Source organism: Miscanthus floridulus, chromosome 19 (assembly GCF_019320115.1).
Source record: "Miscanthus floridulus cultivar M001 chromosome 19, ASM1932011v1, whole genome shotgun sequence".
Lineage (NCBI taxonomy): Eukaryota > Viridiplantae > Streptophyta > Magnoliopsida > Poales > Poaceae > Miscanthus > Miscanthus floridulus.
The window spans coordinates 95,551,931-95,570,185 of record NC_089598.1 but is presented as its reverse complement, the minus strand read 5'-3'; the positions used below and the strand labels follow the sequence as shown (position 1 = coordinate 95,570,185).

The 18,255-nt window shown below is 42.7% G+C and overlaps 1 protein-coding gene across 1 annotated transcript; it reads left to right on the top strand.

Annotated features, from left to right (window-relative positions):
• The first annotated feature begins 15,266 nt into the window (after nucleotides 1-15,266).
• On the top strand, nucleotides 15,267-17,981 carry LOC136525256 (uncharacterized). Its single transcript, XM_066518258.1, has 5 exons — nucleotides 15,267-15,510; nucleotides 15,613-15,726; nucleotides 16,499-16,675; nucleotides 17,547-17,723; nucleotides 17,794-17,981. The coding sequence occupies exons 1-5, from the start codon at nucleotides 15,313-15,315 to the stop codon at nucleotides 17,830-17,832; spliced, it is 705 nt and encodes a 234-aa protein (XP_066374355.1). The 5' UTR covers nucleotides 15,267-15,312; the 3' UTR covers nucleotides 17,833-17,981.
• The last annotated feature ends 274 nt before the right edge of the window (nucleotides 17,982-18,255 follow it).

Here is an 18,255-nt window from a genome sequence, read left to right as displayed (position 1 = left end):
AAGTGATCATGACATAGGTAGCACACTTCAAGTAGAAGAAGCTAATGAAGATCATAACATGACAATGGTGATAGCATGGAGATGATCAAGGGCTTAAACTTGAAGAGAAGAAAGAGAAAAACAAAAAGCTCAAGGCAAAGGTATAACTTGTAGGAGCTATTTTGTTTTGGTGATCAAGACACTTAGAGAGTGTGATCATATTTAGGTTTGATAGCCGTACTATTAAGAGGGGTGAAACTCATATCGGAATGCGGTTATCAAAGTGCCACTAGATGCTCTAACTTATTGCATATGCATTTAGGATCTAGTGGAGTGCTAACACCCTTGATAATATTTGTGAAAATATGCTAACACATGTGCACAAGGTGGTTGTAGGGTTGAGATGGGTTTGGGTCCCTCTCTCCCTCCCGTCGAGCTTGCTCGGCGGGATTCGGCGCTTTTGGAAAAATGAAATGTCTATTTTCTATTGCGCCGGATGCAAAATTCTTGGTGGTTGGCACATTTGAGCAAGGGTGAAGAAGTTAGAGTTGAAATGGAGTTGGTCGAAATGATGCTGGCGTCGGTCTACTGACCGGACGCTGGGTCACTCAGCGACCGGACGCTGAAAGGCTGCGTCCGGTCGAGCTGTCAGACGGCACAGTAGGCTAGGGTTGAGCACCGGACGCTGGCTGTGTCCGGTCAAGGTGGACCGGACGCGTCCGGTCGGAAAAACATGCCTCGGGGAGCTTACTGGAAACGACCGGACGCTGGGGCTTTAGCGTCCGGTCAGTTTTGACTGGAGCGTCCGGTTAGCGTCATAACCGTTGGGATCTGACGAACAGCGTTTGAAGGAGATGACACGTGGCATCCATCAGGCGACCGGACGCTGAGGGCCAGCGTTCGGTCAGTTTGACCGGAGCGTCCGGTCAGAGCGCGTTTTGCCCAGTGAAGGGGTATAACGGCTCTATTTGATGGGGGCTCTATTTATAGCCCCATGGCCGGCTCAAGGGTAGTATCTTTGGCCATTTTCATTAACATAGCAACCTTATGAGCTAAGCCAAAGCCCTCCCACTCATCTACATCATTGATTCATCATCATAGTGAGATTGGGAGTGATCCAAGTGCATTGCTTGAGTGATTGCATCTAGAGGCACTTAGTGATCGTGTTTCGCTGCAGATTTCGCTTGTTACTCTTGGTGGTTGCCGCCACCTAGACGGCTTGGAGCAGCGAGGATCGTCGAGCGGAGGTGGTGATTGTCTCCGGCTCCGATCGTGGTGATTGTGAGGGGTTCTTGACCTTTCCCCGGTGGAGCGCCAAAAGGTACTCTAGTGGATTGCTCGTGGCTTGTGTGATCCTCATCTTATGTTGGTTGTGCGGCACCCTATTGAGGGTTTGGCGTGTGAAGCCAATTAGCGCGTGAACCTCCAAGTGAGTGAATCGCCACAACGAGGACTAGCTTGCCGGCAAGCAAGTGAACCTCGGTAAAAAATCATTGTCTTCATCATTGATTCCGAGGTGATTGGTCTTCATTGTTATTCATCGTTGTGATTGATTGGTTCTTCATCTACACGGCGGTATAACTATCCTAACCACTCTCTTTACTTTACCGCAAACTAGTTGACAAGCTCTTTAGTGTAGCTAGTTGTGAGAGCTTGCTTGCTTGGTTGGTGTGGCTCTTTAGTTAGTCTTTGAGAGCACACTAACATAGGATAGTGTCTTTGCTATTGTGTGAATAGACACTATCTAAACTAGAATTGTGGTAGGTGGCTTGCATTTTAAGTAGGCTAGTGCAACACTCGCTTCGCCTCATAATTGTCTAACCATTTGGTTAAGTGTTGTTGTAGAAATTTTTATTAGGCTATTCACCCCCCCTCTAGCCATTAGGACCTTTCAACGTTGTCCGGCGGCCTCCACCGCCGTCCCCATCGCCTGGCCAACCTATCTCCCCTGAGCCCCTTCTCTTCTAAGACCGTCGAAGTTGGGGAAGAAGAAAGGGAGAGAGAGAGGGAGAGAGTGGAGAAAGCCGCTGGAGTTATAGAAGTCCTCCTGCAGCACTGTGTAGAACTGCTCTGAAGCATGCTCATCCTACCTAGACGAAAACCACTGCTCAAACTCCACAAAACAGAGCTGCTGCACCTGTCTAGCTGTGGCTACCTGCAAGTCCAAGTGTACCACTAGAGGTGGGCCCTATGGTTTGGGAGGTGGACGAGAACCATGTCTTTGTGTCTTAGGCCTTGGTGACACCTGGGTGCGAGTATGACTAGAATGTCGAAGCCATGGCTGCTCCGCCTGCTCTATCTACTCTGCCTACTCTGGGTGCTTTGCCTACTCCTAGTGCTACTTGATCTCCTCCTGAGGCTCAATCTCCTCCACCCGAGTGCCCTCTGGTGCATTCTCCAGAGATACACGCTGACCTCTAAGCATGATAGTACCACATGGACTACCAAGACTGGCCTCAAGCTGCTCGACTGTGGTCCTCTGAGCTGGTGACAATTGATCGCCAATGCGAATACCACTGCCTCTGCCACCTTTCTTAGCACGCTCTATGACTGCTGCTGCTCTCTCTGCCTCTATGTCACCTCTCTTGCGCTTATTCTTTATAGTGGTCTTCTTTGGCCCCTTTTGAAAGCTCTAGTTTGGTTTTGGTGAATTGATGAAACCCTAAGTGCTAACCTAGTTTATCAAAGTGATTATGAGATAGGTTGCACTACTCCAAGTGATGAAGCAATGGTGAAGATCATGATGATGGTGATGGCATGGTGATGATCAAATGCTTGGACTTGGAAAAGAAGAAAGAGAAAAATAAAAAGCTCAAGGCAAAGGTGAAATTTGATAGGAGTTTTTCGTTTTGGTGATCGAGACACTTAGTGAGTGTGATCACATTTAGGATCGATAGCTATACTATTAAGAGGGGTGAAACTAATAGCAAAATGCGGTTATCAAAGTGCCACTAGATGCTCTAATTCATTGCATATGCATTTAGGATCTAGTGGAGTGCTAACACCCATGAAAACATTTGTGAAAATATGCTAACACATGTACACAAGGTGATACACTTGGTGGTTGGCACATTTGAGCAAGGGTAAAGAAGATAGAGTTGAAAAGGAGTTAGTCGCGCTGGTCACAGAGTGACCAGACACGTCCAAAATTGGGACCGGATGCGCCTAGTATTTTATCCAGTCTTGCGGTAGTCAGACAGAAGTGACTGGACACGTCTGGAATTAGGACCGGACACGTCCGATATTTGGACTCGAGGTGATCGACTAAGTGAAAGTGACCGGACTCTGGCTCAATGGAGTGATCGGACGCTGATGAGTTACTGTTTAGCGTCAGGTCAAAGTGATATAGCCCGATGCAGGATTGCAGAGAGCGACCGGACACGTCTGGTGCGAACCAACAAGTCTCGGGTTTTCAGCGCAATAATTCATCGAAAGCTGGGAGCATCCGATCTAGTGTGATCAGATGCGTTCGGTCGGCCCAGAGCGGTTCTGGGAGCTCTCTGGACTCGACGTGACGCTGCGTCTCCCGGGTCCGGTCGTTTTCTAACACCGCATCAGATCACGTAGTATTACTGTGCGTAGAGATAGCAGTTGGGCGCCAATGGCTAAATAATTTGAAAGGGACACATGGCAGTCAGGCTACGGCCGGACGTGTCCAGTGCACACGATCTGCGCATCCGATCGTCCCGCAGTCAGCCCAATAATTGAGCCAACGACTCTATTGCTTGGGGATGTCTATAAATATCGTTTGGCCGGCTCTAGCTCACTCTCTTGGCCATTTGCATTGACATAGCAACCTTGTGAGCTTAGCCAAAGCCCTCCCACTCATCTCCATATTTGATTCATCATCTTTGTGAGATTGGGAGAGAATCCAAGTGTATTGCTTGAGTGTTTGCATCTAGAGGCACTTGGTATTCATGTTTTGCTACGGGTTTGGCTTGTTACTCTTAGTGGTTGCCACCACCTAGATGGCTTAGAGCAGTGAGGATCGTCGAGCGGAGGTTGGTGATTGGCTCTGGCTCCGACCGTGGTGATTGTGAGGGGTTCTTGACCTTTCCCCAGTGGAGAGCCAAACGGTACTCTAGTAAATTGCTAGTGGCTTGTGTGATCCTCATCTTGTGTTGGTTGTGCGGCACCCTATTGAGGGTTTGGCATGTGATGCCAATTAGCGCATGAACATTCAAGTGAGTGAATTGCCACAACAAGGACTAGCTTGCCGGCAAGCAAGTGAACCTCGGAGGAAAAATCATTGTGTCTTGATTGCCTCCTTGGTATTCATTGGTATTCACTCATTGGTCCCTTGCCATGGCGGTATACCTCTTTACCACTCTCTTGTATTTCATTATACATTCACTTGGATAGAGCTAGTGGTAGTTAAGACTAGATAGTGTATCATTTAATTGTATTACTCTCACTAGGTTGATCACCTAGGTGTTTATTAGTGACATAGCTTTGTTGTGATATACTAGAGATCATAGAAAATAGAATTGGGTAGGTGGCTTGCAACCCCAAGTATAGTGCTAGCGCAAAATTCGCTTTGCCATCTTATTGACTAATCATTTGTCTTAGTGTTGTTGTAGAAATTTTTAATAGGCTATTCACCCTCCTCTAGCCATTAGGACCTTTCACCTTTCCCTTTTCCTGCTCTGTCAGGCAAGGCGGACGCATCTCATCATCACCGGGGCCACCCTTGACATTCTTGCAACGAGTCATAACTAAACTGCAAAGAACTCAACTGACTAGCAAAGGACCACTGCCACTGACAAAGGACAACCATCACTGACTCCCCCTAGCACTAAGAATCACTGCCCAACTGACACCTGCTGAGGCTTGGCCTCAATCCATACTCGTGGGCTTGGCCCCGAGTTTATCTGTCACTGCTCAATTGCCACTGCCTCACTGCCCAACTCGCTACACAAGATAGAATAAGAAGTATACATAAGCAACATTATATTCTAGAGGTAAGCAAGGTCCTATTGAAGCAAGCAATTGGATAAGAAAGGAATGAGTAATGGCTTGCTACTTGAGGAAGAAAAAAAGGAAACCCTGTGAAAAGGTAAGTCACTGACCGCATAGGGGCCCTAACGATATCATAGCAAGGAGTCAAGAGATCGAGCATTGCCGGCCAAAGAGACCATCGATGTGCAGCATTGGAAACCGAGGAGGGGCATGCGCGGTCGTCGGAGTCAAGAAAAACGATGGTGAGGTCGGTGAAAGAGCCTCTGGCGGTGGTGGAGATAGGCAAGACAAGCGTGGGTGCAGCGAGGGAGGCACGGAGGCCAGAGAGGGTGCAATGTGCGAGACGGTGGTGCAATGCGCGGTGAGAGAGGTGCGGGCGTGGCAAGGGAGGCGCGGTGGCTGATGAGTGTTGCTCCGGCTAGAGAGGCACAACGGCAACGGTGGTTAGGGTTAGAGTGGCGGCGGCACGATGTACGGAGAGAGAAGGATGGGGTGGTCAAGAGAAAAGGAAGAGGGTGGGTCCCCACGCATTAGTCGGATTTTGAAACAGATCTCACGAACACAGTTGTGACTGGACGCGCAGATGCAAATGACCTGACGCTACTCCTCCAGAGTCCGATCACAAACGGAGAGCTCTAGAACACCTCAGATAGCGACCGGGCGCGTCCATGGCACTATGACCAGACACAGAGCTGAGTCTGATCAATCCTGTTTCCATCTCGCGCTGACCAGACACGAATTTCAACTTGTCACCGGACGCGCGTGAAACACTATTTATCGTCTGGTCTTTCTTCAGCAACTGTATCTTCTCCTAATGTACTGACTGGATGCTATAATTGGTGAGTCCGGTCTCTGCGTCTAATCCCTCTTCAGCTGTAGTTTCCCCTCCTTTCTCCGTGACGTTTTCTCCCAATCAAGTCCCAACTTCAATAAGAGCCAAATAAACATCAATTGGGACTAAAATGGGAACCATCTCTCAAACCCTCAAGTTTTAAAATTATTTTGCCTTAGGCTATATATCTTTTTAAGAAAATAAGCAACAAAACAGGGCGAGGAGCACCATGTGGCCACACAATAGAGAATTTAACCAAGGGGAGCCTCAAATGCTCTCTCTATTTGTGGACGAACACAGCAGATGCTCAAAAGATAACCGAAAAGAAATGACAAAGCAACATACATGCATATGCAATGCCATATGAGAAAGGTAAGGTTAGTTGCTTGTCAAGTTTGATCCAAGGTTAAGCTTTTTCACATGCTTTTCGGTGGTTATCTTAAACATGTTAGACAAGCCCTAAGTGCATTACTAAAAATTAAATATGTTTTATATTACAATGCAATGCAAGGGACAACACAAGCTCATTTTTTAGTGAAGGTACTTAGGTCAAGTACATTGAGCTCATTCCACAACCAACAAAACGTAGCCTCATCTAGTGGTTCTGTGAAGATATCCACCAATTGATCCTCGGTCCTTACACCTTCTAGTGATATATCATTTTTAGCAACATGATCTCTAAGAAAGTGATGACGGATATCTATGTGTTTGATATGAGAGTGTTGAACTAGGTTATTAGCAAGTTTTACCGTGCTCTCACTGTCACACAAAAGAGGTACCTTTTCTAGAACTACACCATAGTTTAGAAGAGTTTGCTTTATGTAAAGGATTTGTGCACAACAAGCACCCACGGCAATGTACTCCGCCTTGGCAGTGGACAAGGCCACACTATTTTGCTTCTTAGAGATCCAAGACACTAGTGATCTACCAAGTAAATGGTACCCTTCGAATATGTTTTTTCTATCATTTTTGCAACCGGCAAAATCTGAATCGGAATAGCCAACTAGTTAGAATCTAGCACCTTTGGGATACCAAAGACCAATGCTTGGTGTGTGTGCTTAAGGTACCTAAGGATTCTTTTAACAGCAACCATGTGAGCCTCCTTAGAATTAGCTTGAAATCTAGCACACATACACACACTAAATATGATGTCGGGCCTAGATACAGTCAAGTATAACAAGCTACCAATCATAGAATGGTAGAGAGTTTGATCAATCGATTTACCTCCCTTATCTAGGTCGAGATGTCCATTAGATGGCATTAGTGTCATGATTGGCTTACATTCATCCATTTTAAACCTCTTAAGAAGATCCTTGGTATATTTTTCTTGAGAGATGAAAATCTCTTCTCTCATTTGCTTGACTTGAAACCCAAGAAAGAATGTAAGCTCTCCAATCATAGACATCTCGAACTCCTTCGACATTAATTCACCAAACTCTTTGCAATAGTCTTCATTTGATGAGCCAAATATGATATCATCAACATATACTTGACAAATGAAGATCTCTCCATCAAGCTTCTTGGTGAATAGTGTGGTATCAATCTCCTAATGGTGAAGCCCTTCTCAATGAGGAAGTCCTGAAGGCGCTCATATCAAGCTCTTGGGGCTTGCTTTAGCCCATATAGCACCTTAGACAACCTATAAACATGATTAGGATATCTAGGGTCTTCGAACCCGAGGTTTATCAACATAGACTAGTTCATTTATAAAGTCATTTAAAAATGCACTTTTAACATCCATTTGATATAATTTCATTTCATGATGAGATGCATAGGCAAGAAGGATACGAATGGCTTTAAGTCTTGCAACTGGTGCAAAGGTCTCTCCAAAATCCAACCCTTCAACTGGAGAGAACCCCTTCACATCTAGCCTTGCCTTGTTCCTCACAATGACGGCTTGATCATCTGGCTTGTTGCAAAACACGCACTTTGTTCCAATGACTCTTGTATCTTGTGGTCGCTCTTCAAGTGTCCAAACTTTATTGTGGGTGAATTTGTTCAATTCTTCATGCATGGCATTTATCCAATCCGGATCTTGAAGAGCTTCTTCTACATTCTTAGGCTCAATGCAAGAAACAAACGAGTGATGTTCAATAAATGAAGCAAGTTTTTAAAAATGAGTCGTTACACCCTTTGAAGGACTCCCTATGATGAGGTCTTGTGGATGTGCTTGAAGTATAGGAGAGTTTTTTCTATCAGCCACTTGAGGAGGAGGTTGTGGAGCATCAACATCTTGAGCTTGTGCCACCATTTAGTCATGAGAGATATGAGTATCTTCATTTTCTACTCTCCCATCTTTATTATCATCTTGTGACACATTTGATGAAGAGGGTGGATCAATCACTTGAACATTATCTTCATCATCTTTAGGCTTGATGTCTCCAACCGGAATGTTCTTCATAGCCTCCCTCAATGGTTCATCACCTACGTCATCAAGATTCTCATGTGCTCTTTGGGATCTCTTAGATTCATCAAATTTCACATCATATGTTTCTTCAACTAAGCCGGTGGCATGATTAAATACTCGATATGCTTTAGACTTTAATGAATAATCAACAAGAAAACTAATATCACAATGTCTTTGGAACTTCCCTAGGTGTTGCTGCTTCTTGTAGATGTAGCATTTCCAACCAAATACCTGGAAGAATGAGACGTCTGGATTCTTCCCATTGAGCAACTTATAAGGGGTCTTGCCAAGAAACTTTTGGAGAAATAGGCAGTTAGATGCATAGCATGCGGTGTTGATGGCTTCTGCCCATAGATCTTGAGGTGTATTGTACTCATCAAGCATTGTTCTTGCAAGGGTGATTAGTGTCTGGTTCTTTCTCTCTACTACACCATTTTGTTGAGGAGTGTAGGTTGTGAAGACCTCATACTTGATCCCAACTTCATCATAATATGCTTCAATATTTGTGTTGTCGAATTCTTTCCCATTGTCACTTCTTATCTTTTTGAGCTTCACTTCAAATTCGTTTTGTGCTCTCTTGGTAAACTTCTTGAAACATGCGCCCACTTCGGTCTTGTCATGAAGGAAGAACACCCAAGTGTATCTAGAGTAGTCATCAACTATCACAAGACAATAGAGGTTGCCTCCTAAACTCTTATAAGTTGTTGGTCCAAATAGATCCATGTGGAGAAGCTCCAGCGCTCTTATTGTTGACATGTAAGGTTTGGTTGGATGAGTGTTTGCAACTTGCTTGCCGGCTTGACATGCACTACAAAGCTTATCCTTCTCAAATTTCACATCTTTCAAACCTCTCACCAATTCATTTTTCATTAACTTCTTGAGTGAACTCATCCCAACATGTGCAAGTCTTCTATGCCAAAGCCACTCAAGTGATGTTTTAGTGAATAAACATGTCTTCAAGTTTGCATCTTCGGAGGTGAAGTCCACTAGATATAGGTTGTTGTATCTAAAGCCCTTGAATATAACTTGATCATCATGTTTCTTTGACACAACCACTTCCTTCTCGGTGAACAAACATTGAAAGCCAAGATCACACAATTGACCAACGGATAGCTAATTAAAGCTCAATGAAGCAACATATAGCACATTTGATATTGAGTGATCATTTGATATCACAACTTTGCCTAATCCTTGTACTTTGCCCTTTGAATTGTCACCAAATGCAATCCTTTCTTGACCATCTACTTCTTCATGTAGTGAGGTGAACATACGAGAATCACCGGTTATATGTTGAGTGCAACCACTATCAATAACCCAATGACTTCCACCGGTCTTGTAGTTCACCTACACACACAAGAGATCAAGCTTGTTGTTTAGGGACCCAAACTTGATGAGGGCCCTTGACTTTCTCAACTAGTGACTTAGCAATCTAAATTTGCTTAGACCTATTCTTGTTGGGTGAACCTAAGAACATGACTTTCATCTTTCCACTAGAATCTTTTCTAAGCATATAGTGAGCATTTAAGGCAAAGGGTCTAGCATGCTTGGATAAGGGTTGTGGTGGTGGAGTTTCACACTCATGAGCAAAGTGACTTTCTTGTCCACACTCAAAGCATCTCTTTGGCTTAGGCTTTGACTTGTATTGTTGTTGATGTTGAGCTTGAGCTTTCTTCTCTTGATTTGCCAAGAACACAATACCACTTCTATCTATCTTCATCACGGTGTTCATAAGTAGCTCACTTTGGAGATATTGGCCTCATGTGAACTTGCTCAAACCGGTCTTGAGATGTTCTTTCTCCAACTTGAGTTTCTTATTTTCTTCTCTAAGTTCACCATGCTTCTCCATCTTGAGTCTCTTGTCCTCTTCTCTAAGCATCTCATTCTCAAGAGCCATATCATGATCATTGTCAAGATTCTCTATCACAATTGTGTTTGTGGTCGATAGTTTTTCAAGATCCTTCTTGAGCTTTTCATTTTCATTCTTGAGCTTGACATAATCATCATAGTTGTCAGACTCAATCACCTTCTTGCCTTTGCTACTAGAACCTTGCTCAATGCTCTCAACAATCAAGTCATCACATGATGTAGCTATATCAATCTTAACAACATTGTTAGTAGCATCATGTGGCTCATTTGACAATAACTCATGAGAAAGAACAAGAGTGTCATGGTTAATTTTGAGATTGGTGTACTCTTCTTTTAGCAAGTTGTAACTAGTGGTGAGCTCATTGTGTATCTACTCAAGTTTATCATGTTTTTCTCTAAGCTCCCTTTTAGAGGTTTTGAGCTCCTTGAGTTTGGATGACACAATTTTATTTTCTTCTCTAAGCTCATCACTAGCTTTTTCGGCTATGTCATACTTTGCTAAGAGTGAGTCATTCACAAGTTCTAGCTTCTTATTTTTTGCTCTTATCTTTCTAATGATTTTAGTGTATTGGTTTAGCAATTTGACAAGATCATCATAAGAAGGTGACTCAAATTCTTCATCACTATCACTACCATTCTCATCATCACTAGCATTGTCATCACCACTACTATCATCATCATTTTGTACCTTTCGTTCACCCTTGGCCAAGAGGCATAGATGTGTAGAGGATGATGATGATGGTGTCGGTGGAGATAGTGTGGAACCAATCACAAGAGCGGCCACCTTCTCCTTCTCATTTTCATTTTCATCATCGGATGAGCCACTTGATGATTCGATGTCTATGAGCCAATCACCAACAATAATATAGGCCTTGACATTCTTCTTCTTCTTGTGAAATTCCTTTTTCTTGCCATCCTTCTTCTTGTATGGCTTGTTCTTCTTCTTCTCATCATCATCATCACTTGATTCATCTTTTTTTCCCTTGTACTTCTTCTTGTACTTGTTTTTCTTGGGTTTGGGGCATTGATGAGCTAGATGAACAAGATCTCCATAATTGTAGCAATCTATTTTAGAGATGGGCTTCCTTCTACTACTAGTGAAAAAATCTTCTTCTTGTCATCAAACTTGATACCATTCTTGTTTAGCTTTTTAAGCATCTTGGCGGTTCTTCTCACCATAAGAGCAAGGCTTGCATCATCACTTGAGCTATCATGATCAACTTTTGCTTTGCCCCTCTTCTCTTGGATAGCCTTGAATGCCAAATCTTTCTTCTTGGTGGAAGAAGAGCCATCTTATGGAGTGATGTGCATGTACATCTCATGTGTATTGATCTTCCTCAATATTTGAGTTGGTGTAGCAGTGGAAAGATCACCTTGATGAAGCACCATCACAATATGCCCATACTTGTCAATGGGGAGGATACTCAAGATCTTTCTCACAACATCGGATGGTTGCATTTGAGTGAGTCCAAGCCCATTGACCTCCTCTACAAGAACATTCAAACGTGAATATATATCATTAGCACTTTCACTAGAAAGCATTTCAAATGAGTTAAGCTGCTTCATCACAAGGTGATAACGTTCCTCACGCTCACTCTTGGTTCCCTCATGGAGCGCACAAATGTCCGACCATAGTGAATGGGCATCTTTGTGGTTCCGCACATAGTTAAAGACATCCTCACAAAGGCCTCTAAAAAGGGTGCTTCTAGCCTTTGCATTCCACTTCTTGTAGGGAACCTCATCACCTTGAAGATTGACGGGATCCTTAGGTTTTGGGAAGCCTTGTGAGGCGGCTCTAAGCACTCCAACATCTAAAGCCTCTAGGTACGCCTCCATACAAATTTTCTAATAAGGAAAATCATCTCCCTCAAAGACAGGAGGAGGTCCATCCCCGTGGGACATCTTGCTATAGGCGGTTAAGCCTAATTTAAGGAGCACGAGGCTCCGATACCAATTGAAAGGATCAAGATGCACAAGAAGGGGGGGTGAATTGGGCTAATTCTAAATTTCTTTCAACAATTAAGCCCTACACTTAGCTCATTTCACCCCCTTGTGCTTAGAAGTGTTTCTATTATTTTACCGCATAAAAGTTTTAAACCATAGGTTCTAATCCTACTATAACATGGTAATTCTAAGAATGTAAAGATATGAATTGAATTGCTCAAATATAAATGCTCAAAGTAAAGAGGAGAGGAACACGGCGATTTTTTCTGAGGCATCGGAGAATCGCCAATCCGCACTAGTCCTCGTATGGAGCACCTGCGTAAGGGTGTAGCAACCCGTTGATCCGCACAAGGATCAAATGCTCTCTACGAGCTGATTCTTTGACACTCCGTCATGATGAATCGCCCACAACCGCTCATAACATGACTTGGGTCATCCACAAGCTCCGCCGGATGATCACCAAGATTTCTATCACTATCGAGCTGTCTAGGTGATGGCGATCACCAAGAGTAACAAGCACAAACTCTCACTTGACCAAGACAAGCCTAATGAGAAAGGTGGATACACACTTGCTACTCCCTATGCACCAATGAGGTCCTTAATCTTGGATTATCAAATCTCAATCACCCCACTAGGCTCTTGCTCTCCCTTGCACTTCAAAAGTGTTTCTCAGCTGAACAAATGGGTAAGAAAGCTAAGTTGGACGAGTAGGAGAAGTGTATATACTCCCTATTTTAAAACATAACTGTTATTGTCCAACTCAGAAGTTTTCGGAGTGACCGGACACGCCCGATCAGTAGCCAACGACTACATGGCGTCAGCCTGTTAGAGAAAGTTGTTGGAGTGACCTGACGCTGGCCAGCGTCTGATCAACATCCACCAGACGCGTTCGGTCAGGAATTTTGGTCTCTGGACCCTCTCTGATGTTGACCTAACGCTGCAAACTCAGCGTCCGGTCGTTTACTATTCAGCGTCCGGTCCTCCCTAACAGTGAGGCCCTACTGCTACAGATACGACTAGAGGCGCGTCCGGTTCCAATCACTGTGCAGCGTCCGATCGCTCCTCGGCTTCTGCTATGTGCGTTGATCACTGACCGGACACAACACCTAAGAGTATGGACATCACTAAAACGGCGTCTGGTCATCATTTGACCCTCCATTCACTTCCAATTCAAAATTCTTTGTGAATGAGGTTGATTCCAATTGATCTTTGGGCTATTCCTGAGCTATCTAGTGCTAAGTTTAACAAGTGTGCACCACACATAACCCATTAGACTCACATAAGTCAAGCTAATAGTTCATACCCCCTTAATAGTACGGCCAAATGAAAAACAAAGTCCTAAACTATTCTAAATGTCTCTCCAACGTCAAACGACACTTATAACTAGTATGTCCTTAACCTTGTCGTCCATCCTTTGAAAATCGAAACGATTTTCATCAATAGGGGCATGAAAAACATAATTGTACAAACAATCATCATTATCATGACCTAACTCAAGTTGCCTCAGCAAAACACACGTTAGTCACAGTAATCTCGTGTCGTCATTAATCACTTAAACCCAACTAGGGGCCTAAATGCTTTCAAAGTCATTAACAGTTTTTATATATACCGGATTGATCAACAGACTTATATCAAGTTTTAGAGAATTGTCAACGAGGGGAAATAAGCTAGTGCGTGGATCTTCAACCGATCCAGCTTATGAATGTGTTCGGCTGGTGCATTCAATAGTGAATTTTGGATGGTTTTGGATGATTGAATAGTATTCTGTGAGAGAAAATAAGCTAAAACAAGCTGGAACAAGTTGGGAGTATACCAGCCGAACGCTGTGTATATTTTTCGTTTGTGGCGCCGTCGGGTCACCGGCATGGTGGGCTGACTGCAGCCGGTGGAAATTTTATTATCCTGGTCAAACGCCTTCGCCTGCGGATCGGTATATACATGAACACAATATATATGTGTGCAATATAATAAAATAATTAGTGTGCACCAATGAGACGAGAATAGGATTGATGGTCAATTATTTTATCTGATCTGATGATGATGACCTTTGGTATCGTCCTGACCAGTGATGGCAAACTGCACCCCGGCAATCACGTTGGCACTAGTTTTTCTTCCTCTTACTAACTCCAAATCTGATATTTTTTTTTCTAAAATTTTCTAAAATCATTCTATATCAATTTATTTTGTTGGTTTTATCAATATATACATATAAAAAGTTTGAGCAATTTAAATTTTGAATTTCAAAAAAATACAACTTCAGACAAGATTTTGGTACCCCAAATGATTTCAGCTGAAAAAGTGATAAGTACCAAAGTTTAATAACTCATCAAGATCTGCAACTTTTGTATTGGTCATTTCTTCATATGACAAAGTGGTAATGACATTGTTCACAAATGTGACACATCTCTTATAAGGTTTTATAAACTATATAAGACATGTGTAAGATTAGTGAACAATGTGTACTAAGAATTTATTAAATGAAGAAATGACCAAAATAAAAGTTGTAGATATTCATGAGTTGAACAACTTTGGTATTCATCACTTTTTATGTTGAAATCAATTTGGGTCTTAAATTTTGGTTTCAACTTGTCGTTTTTCAAAATTTCAAATTTGAAAGGTTCAAATTTTGTCAAATGACAAGATGACTAAAATAAAAGTTGTAGATATTAATGAGTTGAACAACTTTGGTATTCATCACTTTTTATGTTGAAATCATTTTGGGTCTCAAATTTTGGTTCGAACTTGTCATTTTTTTAAATTTAAAATTTGAAATGTTCAAATTTTGTCAAATGACAAGATGACCAAAATAAAAGTTGTAGATCTTCATGACCTCTACAACTTTGATGTTTATCAAATTTTCATTTGAGATCATTTGGTGTCTCAAAATTATTTTAATAGTTTTGATTTTAATTTTTTAAAATTTAAAATTTTCCCCATTTTTAAAGGTTCAATTTTGCAATTTTAAACTCTTGTAGTTGTTTTAGTTATTGTATATGTAAATATATCTATAAAAAATTATAAAATTTTATACTGTATTATTTATAAAAATAATTATAAAAAAATAATTATAAAGGTCCCTCTCCTCCGTCGCGGCAACTGGAAACCCTCGAGGGGGACGCGGCTCGCTGCCACGCGGGCCCACACGTTGGTGAGACGCGCCCGGCCTTATTGCGCCGCTTCTTTCCCCAGGCTTCCTCTGCTCGCAGTCTCGCTTCACCACGAGCCCACTCTCGGCTCTTGCCCACCGCCACCACTCCCCGAAAACCCCACCGCGCACCACCAAACCCTAGCGAGCGAGGCGATCGGCCACCGTCGACCGAGCGCAATGAAGACACCCCCGGTGGCCCACGACCTGGAGGTGGCCGCTACGGCGGCGGCGGAGCAGCAGACCCCCGCGGCGAAGAAGGTGGTGGAGGAGGAGGATTCGCGCCTGCGCTGGGCGTTCGTGCGGAAGGTCTATGGCATCCTGTCCCTGCAGTTTGCCCTCACACGTTCATCGTCATCCTCGTCTCCCCGCTCATCGGTGCGTGCGCGTGCCTCCATTCCCCCTTCCCTCCTTCTGTTCCTAGGGTTTGGATCATAACCGCCGCGGTTTTGTTTGGTTTGGTTTCGTTGGTTTGTGCAGTCATGTTCCCCATGCTCAAGTACAGGGAGAAGCACCCCAGGAACCTCGTCCTGCTCGCCCTGTTCACGCTCTGCTGCAGCCTCAGTATCGCTGTGTCCGCGTCCACCACTCTCGGTATGGGCAATTGATTCCTCCTCATCTCCCTCTCGTGTCGTTGTTTTGTTTCCTATTGTGATGTGGATGGATGAAATTGGAATGCAGCGTGTGGTGAAATTTTGGTGGTGACTGTGTATCCATAGCATGCTAGTGTATCCATCCAAGGTTCCTATGTGTCATGCTGACTAAGAATGGTCCTAGGCCACCACAGAATTAAAGTTTGCTCAATGCCCTTTTTTTGTAAATAAAAACCCTTAACTCCTAAGGCTTGATTAGACATATAAAAGCAAGTAAATAATGTACTTCAGGCATATTACTTATGAGTGTTCGTTTAGGATAAAATAAGTTGACTTGTGCATTGAACCAAATGGCTTACTTAAAATAATGTTTCGTTTCCACTATTTTGACTTTTTGTCAAATTGTCAAGGTTATGGTGATATCAGGAAACCACCATTGGTAGAAGTCATCGCATGTTTTGGTTTACTTAGGACCTCAGCTCCCTCCAATATTGCTCAGCACACTCATTAATTACTATTTTCCAATATATCTTCAAGAAACATGAGAGCCAAAGTATTTTCTGGAGAACAAGTAGTCTAGTCTTTTAAGCATCTCACAATGGCCATGCTTTGTGTAAGAAACCCAGGATGAACTTGTTACTTATAGCGGCCATTTCGTGCGTGCTCACAACAATGGTCAGGTAGCAACAATCACTGAAACAGTTTTAGGTTTCATTCCCCTTCTTTCATATATGAGTATGACCCTCTTTGTTTTACTTCCTTCGAAAACGCAGGATATAGGGAACTATCAATACATGATGGAAGACATGGCAGTGCTCCCTGACATTACATTTTTGCGCCTGACGGTCATGGCAAATGGACATGCCTTTGAGGCCAGCGCATTCCATGTTCTCAGATTGTCTACTGGTATAAGGAGGTTGGTGCTGCAGTTAGTTGCTACTGTCTCAGAGGTAAACCTATTCTTCGTTTACCTAATACTCTCTCCCAGACACAGAAAAAAATGTAGCATTTTGGTCCCTAAAAGGCATTTTTGACAATCAATTTCAGTTAAAATATATATCGAAAGCCAAATTAAATTAAAGCATCATGAAACTGTTTTTCAAGGTAGATCGATGCATGCTGTTTTTATGAGAAAAAAAACATGTGTTTGTATTTAGTTAGACATGGTCCCTAGGTAAAACACAACTCGTTTTCTTAGTTGAGTAAGTATAGAAGTTGCCAGGGAAGTAATGGGAAGAATTCTGCATTTGTATTTTTTTTTTGGGCAAATGTTTGGTTTATTTGATATCCAAATGATAGCACTTTACTCTGTAGATTTAACTGGTTGTATACATTTGGGCTGTAAGTTGTTGCTCTCGTTCTAGTTATTGTTAGCCTGTTTGAAATATATGGTTGTGGACCTGAGGTGAGTCGTTGGATGGCACTAAGCAGATCAACCTTGTTATGTATATAAGAGTTAGAAAATAATACGGCAGTGAACAGAAAGTTGAAGGAGTAATTGGCCTAAGTATTTATAATTTTTTTAAAAAAGGAAGATAAAAAAGTTCTGTTGGTCCATTCAGAACTTATGCACTAGTATTGATTCAAAATCTCCTTAATTCTGAGCGATTAATAGCATGTTGCTGTGACATGAATTTTTCTGTGATTTTGTAAACAGAAATTATGCTCTTGTGTGCTATCTTTTCTCTTGGTAGAAAATTATATTGCTGCAACTAGTTACTAGGCTCAAAAGTGTTCAGGAATCTGACTATTTACTCTCTCTCCTTTTTATCACGCACTCACCAATTAATTTTATTAAGTTAATATACTTCCTTGTGTCAGGCCCAAACTGTATGCTCATCTGATTGCATATGCCTTCAGCGAGTAGAGTGGGAAACGGAGGAACTCTTGTTGAATCACCTTAAAGAAGTAGAAATTACTGGATGGAGAGGAACTGAACATGAAGTTGATTTTGTGAAACGACTTTTCGATTGGGGGACAAAGCTTAAAGAGATGACAGTAAATTTCCATCGTTCAATCTCCCGTGTCACACTTGTTTGGCTCACAGTTTACTGTTGATCCACTGCAGATCTGCTTCCCGCTGGGAAGGGTGGCCAACTGGCCATGACCATCTACGGGTTCCTGGCCACCCTGGTGTTCTCGGGCTTCATCGTCTACGACACCCACATGCTGCTCAAGCGCCACACCTACAACGAGTACGTGGTCGCCGCCATCTCCCGCTACCTGGACGTCATCAACCTCTTCATGGCCCAGATGTCGCTCTCCTTGTGCATTTCTTAATGAACTATGTTATAATGATAAACTTCATAATGGACTATGTTGTAATGATAGACTTTTGTGAATTATGACTTATGATGATGTTCTAAATAATGGTCTTGTGTTTGTGGATGTATATATGTATATTTGTGGCGGTCAGATTCGAATTTGAATTATATATATATATATGTGGTCATATTTGAATTTGAATTATTTATTTTTTGCTGTGAAAAATCCACTGGAGGGGCGGTTCTTGATTTGAACCGTCCTTACA

Excerpts from the sequence above, each read along its gene's own strand:
- LOC136525256 (XM_066518258.1), top strand. The coding sequence starts at position 15,313 with ATGAAGACACCCCCGGTGGCCCACGACCTGGAGGTGGCCGCTACGGCG. Across the intron at positions 15,511-15,612 it reads CCTCGTCTCCCCGCTCATCG|TCATGTTCCCCATGCTCAAG; the intron begins GTGCGTGCGCGT and ends TGGTTTGTGCAG. Across the intron at positions 15,727-16,498 it reads GTCCGCGTCCACCACTCTCG|GATATAGGGAACTATCAATA; the intron begins GTATGGGCAATT and ends TCGAAAACGCAG.